Source organism: Heloderma suspectum, chromosome 1 (genome assembly GCF_057233095.1).
Source record: "Heloderma suspectum isolate Gila_16-S chromosome 1, 16-S_ref, whole genome shotgun sequence".
Classification (NCBI taxonomy): domain Eukaryota; kingdom Metazoa; phylum Chordata; class Lepidosauria; order Squamata; family Helodermatidae; genus Heloderma; species Heloderma suspectum.
Genome location: NC_139458.1, coordinates 27,078,498 through 27,104,228, shown reverse-complemented (window position 1 = coordinate 27,104,228; position 25,731 = coordinate 27,078,498). Strand labels below are relative to the sequence as shown.

At 40.3% G+C, this 25,731-nt stretch overlaps 1 protein-coding gene across 4 annotated transcripts in view; it reads right to left on the bottom strand.

The window, feature by feature from the left end:
• SETD3 (SET domain containing 3, actin N3(tau)-histidine methyltransferase) overlaps nt 1-25,731 on the bottom strand; it is a 59,496-nt gene that overhangs the window by 21,318 nt on the left and 12,447 nt on the right. For all 4 annotated transcript variants that reach the window (XM_084839305.1, XM_084839323.1, XM_084839298.1 and 1 more), the window contains exons 5-6: nt 25,038-25,110; nt 23,858-24,114 (exon numbers count right to left, since the gene is read on the bottom strand). In XM_084839305.1, coding sequence (XP_084695431.1) covers nt 23,858-24,114; nt 25,038-25,110 — 330 coding nt within the window. The remainder of the gene's footprint in view (nt 1-23,857; nt 24,115-25,037; nt 25,111-25,731) is intronic.

Here is a 25,731-nt window from a genome sequence, read left to right as displayed (position 1 = left end):
AACTATGCATATGGTTTGGCTCTGGCTTAAACAAGAACACAAAGTTCATGGGTAGCTAGTTACTGCCTATGCATAAGATATTTTGCACTGAGCCATGGGGAAAAACTTGGCCTATAGCTTGCCTTGCTATGGACAAGCTCCTTTTTAAAGGCCCACACATACCATAAAATAGCCTTATACAGTACAAGACCCATTATTCTATTTAATTTTTGTGTAACACTTAACTGAGAAATGACTCTTCCCATTAACAGACAAACTGGGATTTCTGAAGCAAAAATGGCTAGCAAGGCTCTGACTCCACCTACTGGCATCAGAATAGAATACACTTAAGGCAGAAGTCAACTTTAGAACTTCTGTCTTAAAAACATGCAGAAGGACTATCTTCTCCAAGGTGGAATATTATCAGTTAAGAGAACCATTCAGACTATTTCAACACAGAATGTAAAGCAGTTGACTTTTTCATAGATGAGAGCACACATGACTTTGTTTTTAATAGTCATGTTTATAAGGGAACAATCCTATGCCCCCTTTGTCCCCCAGACGCAAAGGATTGTTCAGTTTCTAAGGCTCAGAGGTCAGAAACAGGGCTCCAATCTCAGAGCCCAAAAACTGTGCTCCCCGCCCCCCCGCGCCCCAGACAGTGCGGCTCTGGCTACGTCTCCACACTCAGAAACAGAGCCCGGAGATAGGAAAAGGGGGCATTCCCGGGGGCAGAAAGGGGAAGAGATTGGGGTGGCAGCCATACAACATTTCCTATGGATGCCCCAGCCTCCTCCCTCCCCTTAGGAAGTGCTGCGGCTAGATGGCAAAATTGCCCATCTAGCAGAAATGTAGGGTGGCTGGAGAGTGGAGGCAAAGATCTCCACTCTCCAGTCAACTTCGGAGGCAGCCAACTATCTTCATAGGATTATGTCCTATGTCACTTTCCTAATGAAATAAAATTAGCAAAGGCAACTTACAAAAAATTGTTTAGAATTATATTTGTAAAGCATAATAATAAAACCAATAGTTGTTTAAAAGAAGCCAAATATAGTCGGTTCTAGTGAAAGTCAGTTAAAAGCTTTGGAGTGAATAGACCAACCTTAACCTGATGAAGAAAGGAGCAAATTACTTTCTTGGCAAGACCATTCCATTAAAAAAGCACCACCACTAAAAAAGCCCTGCTTCACACCCTTGTAGATCTTACTTCATCATAAAGGACATGTGGAACAGAGCCTCACCGGGGAGCCTAAGGGTGATAACAGGGAAGTTTCTACTGCAGTAGGCATTTCCTAACATATCTTGGGTCCAGATCATAGTCCGCTGAACAAAAGTCATTACAAATACACACCCATCCTCACTGTGAATAGATGATCAATGTATGAAGACTACACTTACATTACCCTCAGTTATTAACCTTTCTTTCAATATTTTCTTATTTCCTATATTGATGACAATGCTCCAAACAACACAAGTACATGGGGTTAAAGATGGAGCAGACATTAACTAATGTTGAAATATTAGCCATGGAAACAAGTTACATCAGAATGCAAAGACCATTTTGATTTTGCATTGTGATAGAATGGGTTTTTTGCACAGATATTCCTCTAGCCGCTACCGTAGTTTTGTCAATCTGTGTTGATAATGCTAAAGTAGTAGCAAAAAACTGTACGCATCCAGATTTTAACACAACTGGTGGTTAATAATTAAATAGCGGATATTAAAAATAGTCAGGGAAAATAAAATTACAAAGCTTTATAAAATAGTTTTGAAAGCCATCTGTACCTTTCAAGAACGCTATTTGTAGAGGAAATTTCTTACAGCAGCTATTTATACATTTCTAGAAAAATCAAGCTTTCCCCCTTAATAGAGCACAGGAAATACTAACACAAAATAATAGCGTCTCACAGCAAAAGATATATATTAAAGAATGTTACAAATAAATTAATTGCTGTATTTCTGAGAATGCTTTCCAGTGTTTTAACATATGTTAGCATATCTCAGCTGTAGTGACCAAGAGAAGAATACTCTGATTAAAAAATTGATTTAGCACGCAGCTTCTCTTTACAATCCCTCAGTAAAAATGAAATCTCCCTAACAAACACTTAATAAAACCTGTCAATATATCTAGAAAGAAAAATGACACAAATGCATTAAGTATTAAATACCCTTGGAAAAAGTCACATATTCCATGAATTTTTGATGTACTATCCTGACATTAATGTAAAACCTTGATATTTATAATTGACAGATATTTAATAAAGTATAGAATATGGCTGCTGCATAGCATGCAAATTTTTCAGGTTGATCAAAAAGAGATAGACACTTATTCAAATGAAGCAACCCGTTGATAAATGGCAAAAATCAGATCTAAGTTCATGCACCCTTAGCTTTATAAATGGTATTACATACAACTCCAAATATACAATAGTTTGTGTGTGTTTTGTTTTGAACAGCAAATGGGAACATTAATACAAATGTTTAATTAAAAAGCAAACACTCATTTTATTGGAGTAAATAATAGGACTATTTTTATGACTGTTTGGTAAAAAAAAAATGGTTTGGAGTTAGGTGACCTAACTCTAATAGTTTAATCAAGATCAAGGCACCATCACATACAGTGCAATCCTAGGCATGTTTATTCAGAAGTAAATCTCAGTAAATTCAACGAAACTTACTCTCAAGTAACAGTGTATAGCAGCCTTTTGTAACCTGGTACCCACTGGATGCTTTGGATTTCAACTCCCAGCCCTCGTCGATGGTCAGGAATTCTTAAGAGCTGTAATCCAAAACATCTGGAGGGCACCAGGCTGGGGAAGGCTGCTGTATTGGACTGCAGTCTTAGAAACATAGTATGTTCAAAATAGATACTCCTGTTTTGTCAATCACCTAGAAAATTAGCACAGCCATTTGCTCAATAAATTATCCAGATTTTAACTAAAGAGAAGAATACAAATAGTTCCCCTCTGCTAGCAAAAGGGTTCCGTCAGCATAACAGGGGTGGGGTGTGATTTCCAGTGGTTCCCATACCTCCTGCAGTCCCCTGAAATTCTGGATGATCCCACAACCCTCTGGAACAGATTTGGAGGGCACAAGGGGCTGCAGGGAGGGGGAAATCACTGAACCACCCCCTCTTGTTCCGCTGAGGGAAACTTCCACTGGCAGAGGAAAAAGGTTGGATTCTGGACAATACAGCTAAGCAATTCTACACAACACATCATGAAGAGTTCACATGCTACCCTGGAAATATATTATCTCTTCCTATCAATGAGAGCCTTACCCTGAATTATTCAGATTTTACAAATATAATAGTGCAGAGAGAAACTAGGAGGAAGAGACAACAAGAACACCACTGAAGAAACGTGTGTACATTTAAGACCAACTAACTGTCTCTTATATTACTGCTTTATGCCTTGTATGGGCATTCAGAAAACTACAGTTTTCCTGCAGTGGGTAATGGCACTGCAGAATTGGGGTCGAGTTCATTTCTGATTTATTAGCTTATACATGCATCGGAGTTCATGATGTACAGCCATGACATTTGCCCAGCTAATGTTAACTGCCAAGATATGTGCTATAGAACACATTGGCTGCCAGACAGAGGCCTTCAGAAGGCCACATCTTTAAGTGAGCTTAATTTGCCTAGCACAATGAAAAGACTTCATTTCTATCTTCTTTCTAATAGCTACTTAGAAGTCCTAGATAGCATTGACATGAAGATCTTTTCTTCATATCATCTCAATGTGGTTGAGAGTTAAGACCTCTATGGAAAAAAAGCAAGGGGACTTTGAGGTACTTAAGAGGCTTAAGCGTCTACATTGTTATTGTATGTCTTAATACAGAGCTCAAGGCTTTTTTTTCCTGTTGACCAAGAATGATGTTTTGCTGCCTCGTTTTCTGTGGTTATCCTAATGAGACCTCTTCTCCAGCACCCCCTCCCCTCATGGGAGAGGGAGAAGAGATCTCATTAACTGACAAACTAGATGCTGTATGATAGTTTCAAGTCAATGGGTAGGTGTTCAGAAACCAAGCATGTACTGCACTTAAGATTGCCAGGGGAAGCTCTTCTCCAAATACTTTGGGCACATTATCCACAAGGGGGATAGCCTTCTTGGTTGTGGCACCCCAGCTTTGGAATATGCTTCCATGGAGGTACACCTGGAATCAACAATGCAATTGTTTCAGCATCAGCACAAAACCTTTTTGCTACCTGGCATTTTAATTAGTTGATGTTGTCTGTTCTATTGCATTTGCTGCCTTCTTGTCTTTATGATGATGATGTGGTTTTAGTGTTTTACTGTATTATGTATAATTTTATCATATTTGTACACTATATTGGAATGTGCAAGGATGAAGAGTGGTTTAAAGATGTTTTAATAAATAAATAAAACACACATGCACATATGGCCAGATGCAGTAAGATCTGTCAGCATTTGCTGGTTACTGTCCTTTCCCAGCTAGGAAAATCCTTTAAGCAGACAACTCTGAGAAAACTTCTTCTCAGTTAAATTGCTGTAACTGCTGCTAAGCTAAACAAACTAAAGAGAATTTAAAAAGCAGAGCTGCAATATTTAAGTGATTTGTCAGATAGATTGTTTTGTGTGTGTTTTTGATAAGACAACTGATTAAAAGTAATTATTGCAATACAAGTATAACACTGCAAATGGTAATTACCATCTTAGAAGAGGCATTCACCCTTCTTTCACACAAGAGGGAATGCCTCTTCTAGGATGACACCTACTACTAGATACATGTGGATTATGTAAAATGAAGAAAATATGCTTTTTCTTTAAAATGATTTTTACTCATCTACAGATTTAATTAATCAAATCAAAGCGATTAAGGGGGAAATCTATGCATGTTTAGACAGAAAAAAATCCTACAACTCCCTGCATGCCACGGCCAGCATGGCTGGCTGGAGATATCTTGGGAGTTGTAGGACTTTTTTCTGCCTAAACATGCATAGGCTTGCACCCTAAATCAACAAAGCTTTCTTTCATCATGTAAAAGGCCTACCAAAGAGAAACCAAGGATTCTCATCTTCAGTTGGACATCTGCTACCTAAACTGATGAGTCAGCTTGTATTACAACATTACAATATAAAGATGAATGAGACTTCCCACTTATTTCCAGAGATATACCACTCAAGCATTGCTAAATATTCTAATGCCATCCGGGCAGCATTGACTGTTGTTGATACAGAATTTCAGATTGCAGAGCTTTACTCCAAAAAGTAAAGTTGCAGTGTTATTCTAAAGAGATGTAAAAAGAAAGAATCAAGGTTTATCGCTCTAATCTGTAACTATCTAGTACACAGGCATAGATTTCTCCAGAATGAATATTTAAGTCTGAAGTTGTTCGCAAAATAGCAAGGATGTGTTTTGCTAAAGCTCAATTTCAATGCCATAATCAAACCACAGTTTAGCAACTGTGACGGGCCCCAGTGGCTCATGCACTTTCTACCACACTTGCATGCAGGTTCCCTCCGCCATTTCCTGGCTTTTGGAAACCAGAGTTTGTTATTTACTTATTATTTGTATTTATTACTACATTTATATCCCACCTCTTTTCCTCTTGCAAGGAACCCTAGGCAGCGTACATGATCCTTGTCTCCATTTTATCCTCATAACAACCCTGTGGGATAGGCTAGGCTAGGCTGAGAGACCATGACAGGCCCGAACTCACCCAGTGAACTTCATGACCAAGTAGGAACTAGAGTCCAGATCTCCCAAGTCCCAGTCCAACACTCCAACCACTACACCACACTGGCTCTCTGCTATGACATCCAAATTGGCAAACAAAATTTAGTTTCTTGCCTACAAACCTCAAATTTGCAAACAGAATCAAGGCATTAACCCCAGTTTGCCAATTCAAACATCACAGCAAACTATAGTTAGCATAAGCCAGAAAGTAGAGGAGGGAGCATGTAAACCTGCAGGGGTTCTCTCAGTCATTCAACCATGGTTTGGCAAGACATGTATAGGATTGCACTGTAAGAGATGTGCCAAAGGATAAGCTAAATTATTCCCAATAATTAGAAATACACTGTATCAAAACATATATACTGCAGCACTATTTGTGACTTCATGTACAATATAAATAGCAGAAAATATTAGCTGTATCTTCAAAGCAAGTTTAATAATGAAATACTTTTAGTTTCACTAGTACTGGTAACCCAGAGAAACAGAGGAGGGAAAAGGAAGGAATCTTGCCACCAGAGTTTGAGTGACATTAAATGATGGCTTGAGAAAGTTATACCCTTAGTGCTGGATTTCAAAATGAGGGACATTTTGTACCTAGATTTGAAAGAAATCTACACTAGATAGAATTTTGCAATCACAACAGAAATAGCCCAACAACAGAAACAGCCTAACGCTGTGTACTCATGATTAGGTTAGTGCTCCTTTTGTCCCAGGTGATTAGTGCTTAAATGGCTATGAGACTACAGTATAATAGTGCCCTGGTGTGCCTTCTGACTGACTGCAATGGTCTTTCTGGCTTGTTAAGGCTGAGAGAAGTATCACAGCATGACAGTGCCTATATCCCAACTGGAAAAAGTGGTGAATCAGGGGATAGCCACAGGAAGTTGGGAGGCTGATCACCTTAGGGATATTTCCAGGCCGCTTCCCTGACTTTTCTTTTTACAATTCAAGTCTCTAGCCTTTTTTTTACTTATGGAGACTGTAAGGGGAAATATGGAGGCAGAGTTATTTCCAATTTCTCTGCAACTGGCACCCAATGATCTGGCCAGGATGACTGATAAGGCACTAAGTACTTATTTTTAAATATTAAATATGTAACTTATTTAACACACCAACTACTTTAAACATCTAGATTTTAAAAAGCCACCAATCCATCACAGTCTAGTGTCAAATGTGCACCAATTAACTTTCCATTGTTCTACCAGCACATGCTCTGCTTGCCAGTAACTCAATGTCTTTCATGTACTTCATGATTCTTCTCTTCCAGCCACAAATCTTGTCAGCTTACATTATGTGGAAATGTACACTTAAAAAAGATGTACCCTTAAGAAACACACACAACTTTCCAGGACAAGCAAGAACAATCACATGGAAGGACCAATATCTATTAGACCAACAGTAGGGGAAAAAACAGATTCTAATATCTCACATTTATTTACTATATCCATGTCATCTTCGATCTTGCCTACAACGAGCAGGATCCTGCCTGAGGGTGCAATCACATACATATTTACCTGGGAGTAACTCCTGCTGAACACAGTGAGACTTACTAAATTTTGAGTAAACACACATAGGATTGTATGGCTCTCACTTCTTTAGCTTTGCTGCAAGTACAGCAATCATTTGTATCTTAACATGTAGAGTAATGCTATGGTGGCTGTGTGCATGGCTTTACCCATACGGCCAAGCTGCACCTGCTGAAGCAAAACTCTGCATACTCTTAGGTGCTTATATGGCAGTTACCATTGATTTATATTTATTTATTACATTTCTATACCACCAAATAGTTGAAGCTCTCTGTTCAGATTACAAATCAAGACTTAAAAACCGTAAAAAAGTAAGTGTAAACTGGCCTAACTTACGAAATGGACTCATCCATCTCATCCATGGTGTGATTCCTAGACTCAGAGCTCATCAAGATGCCCAAATCTCTAGTTTGTTCTAATAGACAAAACTATTCTGAAAGGAACACAGGGACATACATAATAAAACATAGGACATAACTGGGAAAGATCACAAAATGCCTTGAAGTTTATGGTTGACAGAAAGAGGGAGGTGAAGTTAGGAGAGGGAACTGAGCAACAAATCAACAAAGCTTATCAACAAAGCTTTTAGCAGAAGTGAGATGATCAAGATAGGCAAAAAGATAAAGGTTACAATCCAAGAATGATAACTCTATACCAGGAAAGAACATTTTTGAAGGCTTATAAATTCATATTTAATATAGTATTCAATATAATCAATAATCCCCTTCATGGATCACTGCCTTGTTGTGCATGGCTTACGCATGGCTTGCGTAACTCAGTGAAGCCATAAGCTATGCCATGCAGGGCCACCCAAGACGGACAGGTCTGGTGGAGAGATCTGACAAAATGTGGTCCACTGGAGAAGGAAATGGCAACCCACTCCAGTATTCTTGCCAAGAAAACCCCACGGAACGTATCACAAGGCTAAAAGATATGACGCCAGAAGATGAGCCCCTCAGGTCGGAAGGTGTCCAATATACTACTGGGGAAGAGCTGAGGGAATTTCCAAGTAGCGCCAGAAAGAGTGAAATGGCTGGGTCAAAGCCGAAAGGACACTCAGCTGTGGATGTGTCTGGTGGTGAAAAGAAAATCCGATGCTGTAAAGAACAATATTGTTTAGGAACCTGGAATGTCAGATCAATGAATCAAGGTAAGCTGGAGGTGGTCAAACATGAGATGGCAAGACTGAACATCGACATCTTGGGAATCAGCAAACTAAAATAGACAAGCATGGGCAAATTTAATTCAGGTGACCATCATATCTACTACTGTGGGCAAGAATCCCTTAGAAGAAATGGAGTAGCACTCATAGTCAATAAAAGGGTGGGAAAAGCAGTACTGGGGTACAATCTCAAAAACGATAGAATGATCTCAGTACAAATCCAAGGCAAACCATTCAACATCACAGTAATTCAAGTCTATGCCCCTATCACTGAGGCCGAAGAAGCTGAGGTTGATCGGTTCTATGAAGACCTACAACACCTTCTAGAACTAACACCAAAAAAAGATCTCTTCATCATAGGGGATTGGAATGCTACAGTAGGAAGTCAAGAAATCACTGGGATAACAGGCAAGCATGGCCTTGGTGTACAAAATGAAGCAGGACAAAGGCTAATAGAGTTTTGCCAAGAGAACACGCTAATCATAGCAAACACTCTTTTCCAACAGCACAGGAGGCGACTCTACACATGGACAACACCAGATGGTCAATATCGAAATCAGATTGATTATGTCCTTTGCAGCCAAAGATGGAGAAGCTCCATACAGTCAGTAAAAACAAGACCTGGAGCTGACTGTGGCTCAGATCATGAGCTGCTTCTTGCAAAATTTCGGCTTAAATTGAAGAATGTAGGGAAAACCACTAAACCATTCAGGTATGACCTCAATCATATCCCTGATGAATATACAGTGGAGGTGAGGAATAGATTTCAGGGATTAGACCTGATAGACAGAGTGCCTGAGGAACTATGGACAGAGGTCAGTAACATTGTTCAGGAGATCCCAAAGAAAAAGAAATGCAAGAAAGCCAAGTGGCTGTCTGATGAGGCTTTACAAGTAGCTGAGGAAAGAAGGGAAGCGAAAAGCAAAGGAGAAAGGGGAAGATATATCCAACTGAATGCAGAGTTCCAGAGAATAGCAAGGAGACAAGAAGGCCTTGTTAAATGAACAATGCAAAGAAATCGAGGAAAACAATAGAATGGGAAAGACTAGAGATCTTTTCAAGAAAATCGGAGATCTCAAGGGAATGTTTTGTGCAAAGACAGGCATGATAAAGGACAAAGAAGGCAGAGACCTAACAGAAGCAGATGAGATTAAGAAGAGGTGGCAAGAATACACAGAAGAACTATACAGGAAAGATCTGAATGTCCCTGATAATCATGATAGTGCGGTCACTGAACTTGAGCCGGACATCCTAGAGAGTGAAATCAAGTGGGCCTTAGGAAGCATTACTAACAACAAAGCTAGCGGAGATGACAGTATTCCAGCTGAGCTATTTAAAATCCTAAAAGATGATGCTGTTAAAGTGCTGCACTCAATATGCCAACAAATTTGGAACACTCAACAGTGGCCACAAGACTGGAAAAGGTCAGTTTACATTCCAATTCCAAAGAAGGGCAACGCCAAAGAGTGTTCAAACTACCATACAACTGCGCTCATTTCACATGCCAGCAAGGTGATGCTCAAAATCCTACAAGCTAGGCTTCAGCAGTATGTGAACCGAGAACTACCGGAAGTACAAGCTGGGTTTCAAAGAGGCAGAGGAACTAGAGATCAAATCGCCAACTTTTGCTGGATCATGGAGAAAGCAAGAGAATTCCAGAAAAACGTCTATTTCTGCTTCATTGACTACGCTAAAGCCTTTGATTGTGTGGATCACAACAAACTGTGGCAAATTCTTAAAGAGATGGGAGTACCAGACCACCTTACCTGTCTCCTGAGAAACCTGTACGAGGGACAAGAAGCAATAGTAAGAACCGGACATGGAACAACCGACTGGTTCAAAATTGGGAAAGGAGTACGACAAGGCCGTATACTGTCGCCCTGCTTATTTAATTTATATGCAGAGTACATCACGAGAAACGCCGGGTTGGATGAATCGCAGGTTGGAATTAAGATTGCCGGGAGAATTATCAACAACCTCAGATACGCAGACGATACCACCCTAATGGCAAAAAGCGAAGAGGATCTAAAGGGCCTCTTGTTGAGGGTGAAAGAGGAGAGTGCAAAAGCTGGTTTGAAACTCAACATTAACAAAACTAAGATCATGGCATCTGGCCCCATCACTTCCTGGCATATAGAAGGGGAAGAAATGGAAGCAGTGACAGATTTTATTTTCTTGGGCTCCAAGATCACCGCCAGACAGTGACTGTAGCCATGAAATTAAAAGACGCTTGCTCCTTGGGAGGAAAGCTATGGCAAACGTAGACAGCATAGTAAGAAGCAGAGACATCACCTTGCCAACAAAGATATGTATAATCAAAGCTATGGTTTTCCCAGTAGCAACATATGGCTGTGAGAGCTGGACTATAAGGAAGGCTGAGCACCAAAGAATTGATGCCTTCGAATTGTGGTGCTGGAGAAGACTCTTACGAGTCCCCTGGACTGCAAGGAGGTCAAATCAGTCCATCCTAAAGGAAATCAACCCTGACTATTCATTGGAAGGACAGATACTGAAGCTGAAGCTCAAATATTTTGGCCACCTAATGCAAAGAGAAAACTCCTGGAAAAGACCCTGATGCTGGGAAAGATTGAAGGCAAAAGGAGAAGGGGACGGCAGAGGATGAGATGGCTAGATAGCATCACTGATGCAATGAATATGAATTTGAGCACACTCCGGGAAAGAGCGGAGGACAGGAAGGCCTGGCATGCTATGGTCCATGGGGTCACGAAGAGTCGGACACGACTTAACGACTGAACAACAACAACATAATCAATAATAGCCGTAACATCCTTTATAATGTTCAATTTATTTAATTTGTTTTTCAATTTATTTTAAAACCTAGTATTTTTAGGCACTAGTCAGAATGCTAGTGAGTATGCTGTTTTCACCAGACTACTTTTTGAAAAGCCACTGAAATGATCTGATGACAGTGCTTGTAAACTTAGATATTTCTTCACATGGCAACTGCAGCGCATACAAGTGAGCAATAGGGATGGGTCTTTCAAATGACTCAAAATTACCAAAACAATTTTGGACAGCACTCTAGGACAGATATGTGAAATGGGTCTAAGCGGTTATGCTTAAATTTTATTATGGTTATAAAAGAAATAAGTTCCACTTAGAAACGTTCTAGTTTTCTATACCAAGGCAGATCACACAGACCAAAAGTGTAGAAGATAATCCATTTTCTAATTTAGTTAAATTACTAATTTCCACAAAGATAAGTCCCTTAAACAGTTTAACAGTGCTTAGAATATATATCTCCTTTGAGTGCTTTACTCTAGATACATCAGCTTTCTACTGTGCTTTGATTTTTATTGAACATTCATAACTGCAGTTACATCAAGAAAAAAAGTATTAAATCCTAACAATAAAACCTATGTATCTGTGGAAAAGTATGATTAACTATTGAGACACGGAGTCCCAGAACACAGATAACATCCCTGGGGATGGAAGTAGATGCTCTCTGGAAGTGCAACTTGATCTCAGGAAAATAAGTGGTCATACTGCTGTAGCTGCAGAAACAACTGCTCATCTGAATTCGTGGCCAGGAGAGGGGTTAAAAACCTCATCTTCTAAAGTAAAAGTCTCCACAGACCTTTGTATTTTCTAGCCAACATAATATTTCTCCCAAGTGTGGCTTAAAAATGTGCAGAAACAATTTCATCTAATATTGGCATATATGGTTTTGAAGCACAGCATTTTCAGACAGAGTGTTTGGGGAGACTATTTTAATGGGATCGTAAGCCATTCAGAGGAGCAGAAATAAATTAAAAGTAGTTATGTTGGCAAGCAGGGTCCAAAATACAGTAGATAACTATTTCCCAAATGAGAAGTTTAACGGTTTTCAAAATGGAAAGTTCTCACTCAGCCTCCCATTTTTCCTACTGTTACAGAAAGGGGACTTAGAGAAATAGAAACAGATTCACTATCTTGAAAAGATTAGCATCCAAATTCTATGTGACATGATGAGGTAGAGGGACACACTCTGCTACATTCCTTTGGCTGCCTAGCTGGGATCCTAATGCTGCAACATGGAACCTGCTAGAAGAGATAACAAAGGGGGTTCTATATTGTTGGACAGGGGAGTACCCATGTTGCAGCAAACATAGGATCTCTTGGCTTGAGTATCCTTTTACACACTGTGAGCTGATTTGCATAACACAACAGTTAACCCTTGATGAGCCGTGGCACGTGCCAGCTGCCATTTTGAATATGCAATGTCCGATTGGTGGGTTGCTGTGTCACCCGAACCCAGCTATTCGGGGTTATGTGAGGGTTAAACAATGCATAAACCACAGGTTTTGTTTAACCATTGCATAACCCCTGATGGCCAAGTTTGCACAACACGACAACCCCTGATCAGGGGTTGCATATTCAAATTGCACCTGGCATGCACCGCAGCTCACCATGGCTTAAATAACCCACAGTGAGCCCCAGCATGTCATGCAAAACAGGTCGGTGAGAAGTGGGGAGGAAATGTGACAGCCAGACACATATCCTATCTCACTGAGATGTGAGGGGGTGGGGGGTGGAAGGGAAGGAAGCCCTATCTGGACATGGTGTTTTGTGTTTTAGGCACGGGCTACTTATGATCAAGAAGAAAGTCAGATCACTAAATTCAGCTTAAATCCAACTTTTGAGTTGGATTTGTGTATGTGTAACACACACAATGGACTGGTTCAGTCATAAAACTAAACCACAATTTAAGTTTTCAAAAAAAGAGCTACAGTGAGGCTGAGTTCATGTATTCCCCACACACACACCACACCTCCAGTGCAGCTGCGAGGAGGAGTTTGGAAACTTCCACTTCCAAACCAAACAAACTGTGGTTTATCAACTATGGTTAGCGAAAACAAGCCAACGTCAAACCAGGGTTTACAAAGCTGGCTTGTGTCTTCTAAACATAGTTAAGATTAACCACAGTTTAGGGCTTGGATGACAAACTAAACTGTGGTTAATCTAAAACGGAGCAGAAACTCCGTATCTTCTCTGGGCCAAGCCAGCAAAGAAGAGTAGGGGAGCACGTGCGCCTCAGATTTAGTATTACAACTGAAGCAGGCCAATTTGTATATTTGTAACATAAATTTGGTGCAGTTTTTTGGTCAGAATACTCCAGAGACATCAATGCCCTTCACAGTCCTGGTGACCATCCTAAGTAGACCTTTACTGCCTCTCCAAGTAATCCTTTTCACAATCTGCAGTTTCTACTGCCCAATTCTCCTTGTCATTTCTCTTCCTTTGCACTTATTCTTTTTCCTCAATGAATAGACTCAGCAGTGTTTTCCTCTTACATCTGCTCTTGTGTCTACTTCAGATCAGCTTGTGCCTTCTGCTCTTTGTATTGTTTGATTTTCTCCTACCTCAACTGTGTCTCACTCCTTTTCTCCATTAACTCCAATCCTGTACCTGTGCTTCTGAGTACAGATTGTACAGGACTCATTCCTCTTCTGATCTCTGTCACTTTCACTTTATGTTGATTATTTTTTACTGCTGCCAAGCAATCTTATTTTTCTCACCTATTCAGCCTTCTTCATCTAATCCAGGGGTGGGCAACTCGTGGCCCTCCAGATGTTTTGACCTACAGCTTCCATCAACTCTAATCAGCACAGCCAACGCTGAGGCATCTTTCTCTGCTCGGGGAGTCTAGCTGTCTCCTGTTCTTTGTTTGCCATATCTTCCTTGGTTCATCATCACATGTGTTCATATTTTAACCTTTCCTCTTGTATTATCCCTGCAAAAAGCAAGTTATTGTTTCTCCTCATTTAGAAAATGCTCCTCTGATTTGTTTGTTCTTGCAAATTACCATCCTTGTTTTTTAATCTAAAATACTGATTTATTCATAGTGGTTTGGACCCAGAGATGCTCCTGTAATTAAGGGGAATGGCAATTTTCGCCAATGCTTTCTGCTATCATTTCTTGGATGTCTCCACGTATCACACTAAATCTAAGAATTTGGTTTTGCCTAATCCTTTCTTTACGAACTTGAGCACACTCCGGGAGAGAGCGGAGGACAGGAAGGCCTGGCGTGCTATGGTCCATGGGGTCACGAAGAGCTGGATACGACTTAACGACTGAACAACAACAATCCTTTATTTACATCTTTTTCTTTCTCCCTTTTTTTCTCTTAGCCTTGCACCAGTCTAGATGTTCTCCTTTAACTTTTTCTTCTCAGGTTTGTTCCCTTGCCAAATCTCACTGTTTTCATCATCTTAATATTTCTAAGATTCATTCTTTTCTTCCTCCTTGACACTACTAAAACACTTTTTAATTGTTTCATCTTGATTACTGTAATTTATTTATTTTAAACACCTTTAAGGCTGCCTTTAAGGGTAGAACTCTCTCAAGGTGGTGAGAACCCTCTCATGTTCTTCTCACTGGCCTTCCTTTATCTCCACAGTCTTGTTTAGGTTATGAATGCTCGTGCATGTCCCATTTTCAGTTCTCATCATTTCCACAATGTCACTCCTTTGGTTTTGTGAATTTCATGGCTTCCGCTTACGTGCATATTAACTATAAATTCCACTTCTCATCTTTCAATCACTTCACTTACTTGTACCTCCTTATCTTTCATCTCCTCTTTAGGTATATGTTCCCACCTTCATTCTTCTTGTATGTGTCTATTTGTAAAACCACACTTGCTCTTTCTCTCTCTCTGCCCCTGTTATTGAACCTTATCTCTGGATTTATCTTTCTACTTATATTTGTACAGCTACTTCTTTGTCTCTGTTCAAACAACTTAAGACTCATTTTTTTTTCTCAGATGCTCCAATCGATTTCCCCACTTTAATTGCTAACCTCTTTGGCTGACACTTTGAATCCTCCCTCCAAACCTGTACCTTTTCTTTTACACTGTGAGCTTTGGAGGAAAGTCCTTTATGGGTTTTTCCTCCATTTGTAAATCACCTGATGTAGGCACTATATAAATATTTAAATACCTCAAGACTGTGGGTTATGCTTCAAACCTCATGGCTCTTCTGCCAGGTTTTTCAACATACTGTTTTTCATAGAAATGGAAAATAAAATCTGATTTGTAACTGCATTGCAAACCAAAACTCTAGAACCTTGAAAAATCATATGCAAGAGACAAGACGCACCCCTATTGAGAAAGGCTCAACTGTTGTACTTGTTCTACTTCTCATTCAATGTTATATATTGTCTACATTACTTTTTATGCTTAGATGTCAAAGTCACCTCCAACTGCCCCCAGCCATCACCCTGACCATCTGAAATCTGTTAACTATTCCTTGTGAAACCTGCTTTGATGGGGAAAGCACGCTTTAACACATGCAACAACATTATTCTGACTTGGGACATCTTGTGGCTATCTTAAATGATAAAAGAAAATCCTGTTACCAAAATATAGATGACAAGGTTATGTCATTTCACTCTTAACAAATTAAGGTTGGAGGCCATATGGACTCGGTTTGCATGTCACAACTAATAATGGGTTAACAACTACAGTTAGCTGGAGCAAGCTGCCTCCCAAGTGCTTGTGACTTTTGCTTTACATTCAGCTTTATAACCCAATCAGGAACACCCCATTCCTGGGTTGTTACTGTGACATCCAAACCTGAAATTCTGTGTTTAGGGTTAAACAACTCAGAATTTTAACCCAAAAATCACCCATGGTTTGTTGTTGGGTTAAAACTCTGGGTTGTTTAACCCTAACAAAACACTGAGTGCCAGATTTGCAAGTCATGACAACAACCCAGGAATGGGGAGTTCCTGGGTTATTTACAAAGCAGGATGTAAAACGGAAGCAAAGCTCATTCCCACTGTACCATGGCAACTCATGGGTTTCTTTGGGAGAAGGCAAGGCCAGCTTTTTCAATCTTGGTTTTGAAAACAGATGCATGCTGTGCTATGCTGGGGCTTGCTAGAGAAGCAGGAGGCCATGTTTAATTTTTCAGAAAGAGACCGCAAGGACACAAGCTTATGGGGAACAATGTTATCAGTGCTATTAGTCCTTTTCCTTAATTCTGTGGGAGGGACAGGCTGTTACTTGCTGGGTGGGGAAGGAAAGGGCACCCTGCTTGTGTTCAGAGGCACTGTTACTATACATCACTGGCTAGTATTGGCTATTAAGCCCAAGCATAATTAGTGGATTCCTTTGTTGTCTTAGCTTTGCTGTAGAAGTTATGGAGAATGCTGGAGTGATACCCAAGCACATACAGAAATGTTAAGCACAATATTGCATTCTCCTGGATGCTCCTGGTCAACTCCACAACACAAAGGAAGCGAACATCAATGTAGTACCCAAATCACTGAAGCACAGAGAAACAAAAAAAAACCCCGATTGTCAAATGGACTTCCACACAGGATCCTGAAATTGAAGCCTTTAATACAGAACACAGGACTGTTTCAAAACAAGACAAGTTTTCTACACAGATTGCACCTCCATTTGAAGGGACCAACATATGCAAAATCACTCGCGTATCTATTTTGTTATGTACACATGTAACACCTACCTTTAACCCTTTCTTGGATGAGGATGGAGAAAAGGAGAATGTAGGGCATAACTTTTCATCCCCTAGAAAATCGAAATTTCATCAAGGCCAGTTGAGATGCTCCCAGGCTAATTAGCTTGCTTGGAAGGAATAATCCTTCTCTCTAAGGATATGTGGGAGAAGGAGACCTTCTACTCCAAGAGCCTGAGATGTAGACAATGCTCCCGATGGACATGGATGTCTTGGCCTTAAGCCCCTTGCAAGTGCTAGACCTGGAGGCAGGCACGGGCTGGATGAGGGCCAATAAACTGAAGCTAAATCCCAAGAAGATCCTGTGGGTTGGTGGTTCTCAGGTCAAGTGATTAGAGAGGTGGCCTACTCTAGATGAGGTAACACTCCTCCTGAAGAAGCAGGTGCATAACTTAGGGGTGCTCCTTGATTCCAAACTGCCTATAGAGGCCCCAGTGGCACTTATGTTCAGCTTGGACTGGTTCACCAGCTATCATTATTCCTGGATTGGGATAGCCTAGCTCAATGGCGCATACCCTTAATAACATCCCAGATAGATAACTGCAACACACTCTATGCGGGGCTGTGGTGGAACCACCTCATGGTTTTATTTATTTAAACACAGTGTTAAGGGTTTATAGCTTCTCCATACATTGGTGGTTGCCTGGTGGGTGCATGAAGAATGTATGGAATGGTGTGAGTGGCCGAGTGCCTGGGGCCGTGTGATTGGTCAGTGAGAATGCTGATGGGAGGGGGTGCTGGAGTGAGTTAGAGTGGGTAAAAAGAGGCAGTTTGAAGATAGGTGAGAGAGGGAGGGATTAGATCTCTTTGAGGATCTCCTGGAGATAGGGAGTGGTGGTTAGTGGTTTTAGGCCTTAGTTTAGCTTAGCTAAGGTAAGAGGTTAACATAATAAGTAACTAAGAAAAAGAACATCATATTCAAGTAATCTTTTAAAATCCAGTCTTTATAGTAATGTTAATAAATTAGTTTGATTCTTTTACATTGAGTCTGTACTGAAGTCCTCATCACGCTATTTATACTTAACCTACGTAGAAGTTTTAAAAAAGGGTACAACTTACATACACAATTATACTCTAGGAAAAAAGGAGTCTACTAAAGGTGGTAAAAGACAGAAGCTTGAGGTGGGTGGGAACAACCTGTCTAGGCTGAAGCAAAGGTGAACCTCTCCCATCTTGAGGGACTGTAGACTGGGTTTCGTCACAGGGGCTCTCCTTGAAGATGGTTTGGAAGCTGCAGCTGGTGCTGAATGCTGCAGGCTAGCTCTAGGTGGGAGCAGCAAGGGACTGTATCACCCCAAACCTGAAAGCACTACACTGATTGCCATTGAGGGACCATCTTTACTGTTATCAACTGACGTGACCTTGGCAGGGTATGCCTTGCTCCTTGTCCCACCAATACCAGTGGCTAGTTAAGTGGTGACATGAGACATGGCATTCTCTGTGCTGGCACCTCTTTTATGAAACTTGCTCCCAGGTGACATCAGGTCTGCCCCCACAGTCCAACTATTTAAACAAAAGCTGAAGACATTTTAATTTGTTCAGACATTTGGATCTTGATGTATAGTGTATTAGGTGTGGTCCTAAGAGAGGTTTATCACTGCTGTTTTATGGTATTTTTAATATAAGTGTTGTGATCCTTATTTTGATGGCTTCTTTATTATCTTGGTGTTGTTCCAGAAGTGGAAGAAAGGCAGGATACAAAAATACTGAATAAATAAAATATTAAAAGAGCCTTACTGCTGGCCCTGCTGTTTATGGCTTTCTGATCACCCTGGCTAATAAACACTGCATTGCCACCAGCCCATAAGAAAGAAGCAGAGCCATACACCTTACTCCATACTCCTCCCTACCATGGGAGAAGGGGCCTCTGAAAAAGAACCTGTCAGTTTTCAAGAGACCCTTTTGCTGATAAGGCAACTGCCCACAAAGTGGGTACTTTTCCTTTGGCATGCAGAGAGAAGGAAGAAGCTGCCTGAACTATGATCTAGCTTTTTTACTCCAGCACTATGATCTCTCCTTGTTACTCCAGGACAAATACAGGAAAAGACATTCTTGGTTCTTGACTGGGCAAAAACACCAGGCCGCAGGCAGGTGTGTGCATGCAGGAAAGCATTCTCTTTCCAAGTCTATGAAACATTTAGAAAAGTATTTTTGAAACAATGAAACCCACTATCAAATGATGGATATGGACTTTCAGAAGAATAATTAATGCCTATGAAGTACTCCCTAACCTTTGGTGGGTCCTCCTGGTAGCAATTTAAATGACACTGAAGTTGTTTTAATTTACTATGAAATGTTCATTTTCTGGGGTGTTATAGTTGGCAGTAGAAACGTAATACAATTTAGAAAGCAATACTTGCATTGAAATGTTTTGTTACTAAGAGAGTGAATGAAGAACTTCCATCACTCACTTTTTCCTTCCTCTCTCCCTTCCCGATCTGGCATAAAACAGGTATAGCTGGGAGAGTACTACTGTGTACTTTATGGGCTAAGGAGCACTGTTCTGTAATAATCTCAGTAGCAATTCTTCTTTAGAGAAGGCTACAAACATGCCCATATGAAGCTGGGGAAATGTTAAACAGAAAACCACTGTATATTCTTTTATAGAGGCAAACTAAAGCATCTATCTTCAAAGAGCAAGGAATCTCACTCTGAATGTCTGTAAACTATATGGCTCCCTCTTGTGCATATTACACCACATTTCAGGGCACAAAGAATCCAGCACTATGTAATAAACATTCAGATTCAGTTCACTCTACTGTGCACATTCAGTGCCTTTAAAATGCTACTGGTAGTGTCATATACACATCTAAAGGGGAGGGGGGTACATAAATGTACATATTGGAACAAACGGCTACACCCTCCTGAAATAATTTTAAGTATAAGCCTAATAACAATTTTCTGCTTTTTTTGAAGTACAATCTTCAGAGACCCAGCCATCCTCTTTATTTAGATCTCAGGCATCAAATTACATATATTTAAATGGTGTCAGTGTGAGGCTTTGATGCAAGGGGCTATTTTTGCCTGCTCAACCTTGCATCTGCTTTTAATTGTCAACCCAGACTAATATTCAGTTGGCATCAGGAGTAAAAGAAGAGGTCTCTTCAGTGTTCATGTATATCCAGGCTAGTTACAGCAAGAAATTCTTAGAACTAGGCTTACAACTACCCTTTTGCAAATTTGGCCCATTCTGCTCCTGCTTTCATGACGAAGCAAATGCCAGCTACCAAATGTCTGAATGTAAGAATGCCTCAAAAGAATGCCTGCTTTAATGTCTGTAAATCACTTTACCTGTTAAGGAAACCAATCAGAAATCCAAGATGGTGCAAGAAAGAGTGCTGGATGAAGGAGACAAGTTCAAATCTTAGCTCATCCATGAAGCTCACTGGGTAACCTTGAACCAGTCATTCTCTCTCATCCTGACCAAACTTACAGGGGTTTTGCAAGGATAAAAGGGGATAGGTTGCCATGTACTGTTTAGATGAAGGGCAGGATACAGATGTAACTTCTTTATTTTTAGTTCTAGCTACCTCTTTTTTAGTCCTTTCAGTTAACTAGATTAAGACACCATTCATGGAACAAAGTTTAACATGGTATAATGCTTTCAAGTATTCAAAGCACTTTGCATGCAATATCTAGTTGTAATCTTGACAATAATCCTGTAACGTCAGAATTATTATCCCCCATATTGCAGATAGGATGGAGGAGAATGAGGCTGAGAAAGAACAGCTTGTGTCTTCCAGTGATAGTGAAGACAAGATTCTAACCAGGGACTTCCTCACTTGTCTCTTCACCCCTACAAAGTATCCCTGTTCAGGGCTCCAATCAGCCAGCCATGTCTTCCTCTCCAGTAGATCATTACATCTCCCTGCCCAAACCCCAGTTTTTGTTTTTCATTTGACACTCAACATTCTGAGGCTACTGAGCATCCTCACTGGACTGTTTTGGTGTTTCTTCTTTTCTGCTTAGGATTTCTTTAAAATGTGTGTTTGTATTTCTGAAAACCTCAGTGTTCCTCAGAGCCTGATACCTCCCCTTCGTTTCTCAGTGTTCCCATTTTGGCTCTATTTCTGTTGACACTCACCATCTGAGTTTGGTATGAGAGGAAGTGATATGCAACTAAACTGACCCCTGGTGGGTAAGTAAGTACATTGGGGAGTTTCATGGTTCCGTGGCAGCTAGACCATATAGCACAAACACAGGAATAGTTGAACCTGAGCTGGATCCCAAAATTTGTGATAAGCAAGACTGTTGCAACTCAGGAAAGGGCAAGTCTGCCTACAGCTTAATACAACATGATTTTAAGTGTAATATGCTTTTTAAAAGGTTCATCTCAAAGAACATAGACAGGCACTCCATTGTTCCTACCAAGTACATCTCTTTCTTGGGAAAGCTGGCAAGCTGACAATCACACTTGTCTAGTCTCGAATGTCAGTACTACACATAAGTTAAAATCTAGATATCATGTCATTCGGTGGTAAACTTTACTAACTTTGCACTAGGATAACATATGGCAGGCATGAAGATTAGTTAACCCATCAGTTAGAACAACATTAGACGCCTAGTGTTGCCAGTTTTCTTTTTTTAAATGCTGGAGCTTATCTGTGACATTGGCATCTCATTAATATAGCACCTTCTGTTCCAAGAGGAAAAAATATGAATCTTCCAGCCCTTCATAGTTTTATTACAATCTCTTAGATTTGTCCAGACATGGTTTGAACTGCCCAAATTCTAAATACCACCTAGTGGTACTACTGTAACTTTAGAGCAACCCAGACTCCTGAAGCAAAGAAACAAGATAGTGTTCGTACAAACACAGAGATTGAAATGAAAGAGAGGGTCTATGCTCAGGAGATCTCCATTAGTACTATGGAAACCTAGCACTGATATTTTCATATCCTCAGTTTAAAAAAACACACTTACATAGCTTTAAAGGCAAACTGGGACTATTTTCTCTAACCTAGTTTTCTAAGTGTTTTTATGACAACATTAGGTACAAAACTTTCATTTTAAAATATTAAAAAATGTTCTAAATAATTGTAAATAAGTCATTACAATTCAATAAAGACAGGCAGGAAGTAGGTTATGTTTCAACTGAGATTTTGTCCCATTAAACAGCAATGGTTGAGACATGTTGCTGCATGGTGCACCTATCTCTATATTGGAGACATTCTTTGCAATAAAGGACTGATGAAGGCTGAATACCTAATATGTCTTTGCTTGATTTGCTAGGAGTCACAAAATGAAGTCTGGTAAGACATTCTGCCAGTACAATTTACCTGAATAGTGCTTATTTTCTAGCAATATAAAGCCTTGGTTACTCACAGGCTGTTACACTATAGTTATCACTCTGAAAAGCTAAGGACAACATGGAGAAGAAATGGCCAGAAGGCAGATGCACTTAGAAGAAACTTGTACATGGATTAAGAATGGGTGATGCTATAGTGCAAGAGACTATCACAATTTTTAGCAATGAAAGTATACATTCCTTCCCATTGCGTTGTCCCACCCCTAAAGCTGCCTGCCTCAAGAGAGTCCATATGCTTGCTAGCTCTACAGAACAGTCAGGCAGAAAGACCAAGGGATCCATGTTACTGTGCAGAGGCACTCAGCCAAGATGAGCCCCTTGGCACAGTGGCGTCACAGCAGTAGTTATGATATTTTTACCCATAGAGCTAGCAGACAATCCACAGCTACAAGCCTGCTTTTCTCTGGGAGATCCCATTGCCAAGTACCGTCACAAGTACCCCTTTCAGACAGGGGTCTTTCTCAGCTCTACATGGAAATGCCAGGAACTGAACCCGCGACTTCCTGCATGCAAAGCATGTATTCTTCCATTGAGCTACAGCCCTTCCTTATGAGGAAATACATACTTTACTGAAAGATATTAGGTATATATAGGGATGGGAACAGGATAGGGGCTACAAAAAGGGAGTAAGTAACAGGCCTACAGGAAAGAACCCGCTTTCTGAAAAAAATGGGCTCTTGCTAGCACACACCGTACCATCTCAAATACTTCAGCAAACATAGGGACTAGAGGATTTCCAGCCTAAAAATGAACACAGATTCTCATCAACATATGCCAGAAACAACATGCTATGACTGGTTTTTTTTTGTAGATGTAATAGAAGACAAGAATTGTTCCCGATCATTATACAGTAACTACTGTTGTAGAAAAATAACATTCCATCACTCTCGTATGACCAATGAACAACCCAGGATGAATTATGCGGATTTTCAATGGTAGGGTCACCAGGTGCAGGGAGCAGATTTAACCCCTAACCAAGAAATTCCTCAACGCTCCCCCATATTTTTCCCCAATGGAGCAAAAGAAAAAGAAAAAAGAAAAGGTCAGACATCCACTTCTTTGAGATAAAATAAAAGTGCTGTACTTGAGGATACTGTTGGGAGTGATGGCAAAACCTACCCTTTCCCAATAGCATTAGTTCAAACATCAGACAGAGATCTCAAGAGGGGTGCAATGTGCATTCATAATATGCAGAGATACATTATTTATTAATTTCATTTATATCCCGCCTTTTTTCCTCCAAGTAACCCTAGGCGGTTTACATGGTCCTCCTCCTCTCCATTTTATCCTCACAACAAGCCTGTGAGGTAGGTTAGGCTGAGAGTCTGTGACTGCCCTGAAGTCACCCAGTGAGCTTCATGGCCGAGTGAGGACTAGGACATGGATATCCCAAGTCCCAGTCCAATACTCTAACCACTACAACACACCACACACTGCACTCCTACTAAGCAGTCCTTTCATATGTAAGCCCCTGTGCGTACATACACAAACACACCCCAACCATCACAACAAACCTATTTTTCTAGTATAAATGATAAGGATGAATGGTAAGAAAATCATTTTAGCATTGCTTAGGGCAATGCAAAAACCTTTCTGCTGTACTCAGAACTTTAGGCTCCTTAAGAAAAGGATGCTTTTTTAATGTCAGTTTTACATTTCTATGAGCCACATACACTCCAGCTTCTTTTCTAGTTTCTTACCTGAATAACTTTGTAGAAATACGCATACTGTCGAGCAGTATTTTTATATTGGCTGAAAACATCGTGTATGGCCTGAGTTGACTGAAGATATTGAACTTCATCTTCTTCGAAGTAAAGAGGGGTATTGTATTCACTTGGGAGAGTCTGGATATAAGGCAGCCAGAAAGAAGTAGGGTTGCTTCGTTCACAAAGAAGGTGGAATGCTAGTGTGACGTTGCCCATGGCTTGGAGAATTCGGTCTTGAGAATACAAAGATCCTAAAAAAAGTAATGCATAACGAAATCTTAGTCTCTCCAAAAAAATAAATAAATCCTAATTGCATGTTACATTATTTTTTTAAAAGGAATTTCTTAACAAAAAGAGATATCAGTCTTACGGTAATAGGTATAAAACGTTTATGTCCTATTATAGATATTTATGTAACTTTTAAACAAGATCTAAAAGTCACCGCCCAAAACTTTCTACAAAAAGTGTTTTATGAATTTCAGCACATCTTGGCTACAATCCAGCACCCTGACTTCCCACAGATTATTAATGTGACATTTTGAGATTGATCTCTATAACGGTAATAGGAGAAGGTAGGTATCAAGAAAAGGAAAGGTAACATCTAGGATACCAGATTGTCCCCAAGTCTTCCATGCTTCAAGCATATCTATAAACCCACTAGTCCAGAGGTGGACAGATTTCAGGCTTGTGGGATGTAGTTTTCTTTTTACTAGATACCTAAGATCCACCAATTAGAACCGGGAAACCTGCCATGCCAGCATACACTATTGGTGTTGTGCTAGAGGTAGCTTATATTAGCACTACGTCAGTTACATATGCAGAGTGGCAGAGTTGGATACTGCCCATGCTCAGCCCAGGAATTTTTTTTTCATTAATGGAACTGAGCTCTCAGCCTTTCACACAAAAATCCACTCCTGGTTTTCCCCACAAGCTTTTTTTCATTTCAGCACCGAGAGACTTTCCATTCTTGCTACTGTTAAACAGTTGAAAGTCAGAAACTCTTGCAGATCTACAGCAAGATAGCCAGAAATCTACCAACAGATCCCAACTGACTTTTTGCCCACCCCTGCACTAGCCAATTCTATCTGACAATTTACAAAATTGTGCTGGTGAGATGTATTCCCATCAATATGTTATGGGCGTATCTCTAAACACACTCAAAATCTTTTCTTACCCAAGATTGAATTTTTAGCTGACTCAACAGTCATCAACAACTTTCTGGGAACCCAGAGAAAAAGCTCTTCTGCCTAGAAAAGGAACAGAAAATTTCACAATTTTATGCAGGTCTGGTAAACATATAGTGTTTGTAATTAGGAATTCTACTGTTTATCTTAAACATGTCATATAAAACGCCTGTGAAGTGTCACTTGCCTAGGATGAGTAGCAATTGTTTTCAGGTGAGCATCCCAGTGGACAATACCTAAGCCACAAAAACAGTTGGCCAAGTATTGCTGTTTGCCTGTGCACAACTCAAGAGATCAGGCACGGCATCTCTCTCTCTCGCCTTATGGGCTAGTATAAATTTTAAAAGACAGACACATGGTTTCAGATGATGACATCCAACCCCAGTTAGCAGCTGCTCAATGACCACCTACTAGAAAAGGCAACAGAGCTCTTGAGCAACTGGTCATCCTTTCTCATAAGAATTTAATAACATTTTGGTGGTGCTGGATCACACCAAAGCCATAACAGTGGCAATCGGCCACACACAGGAAACCCACAAGCAGGACATGAGTACAACAGCACTGTCCCACCCATGTTCCCCAGCAGCTGGTATATATAAGCATTCTGCCTCTGATACTGGAGGTAGCATATAGGCATCAGGACTAGCAGCCATTGATAGCCTTCTCCTCCAGGAATTTGTTCAA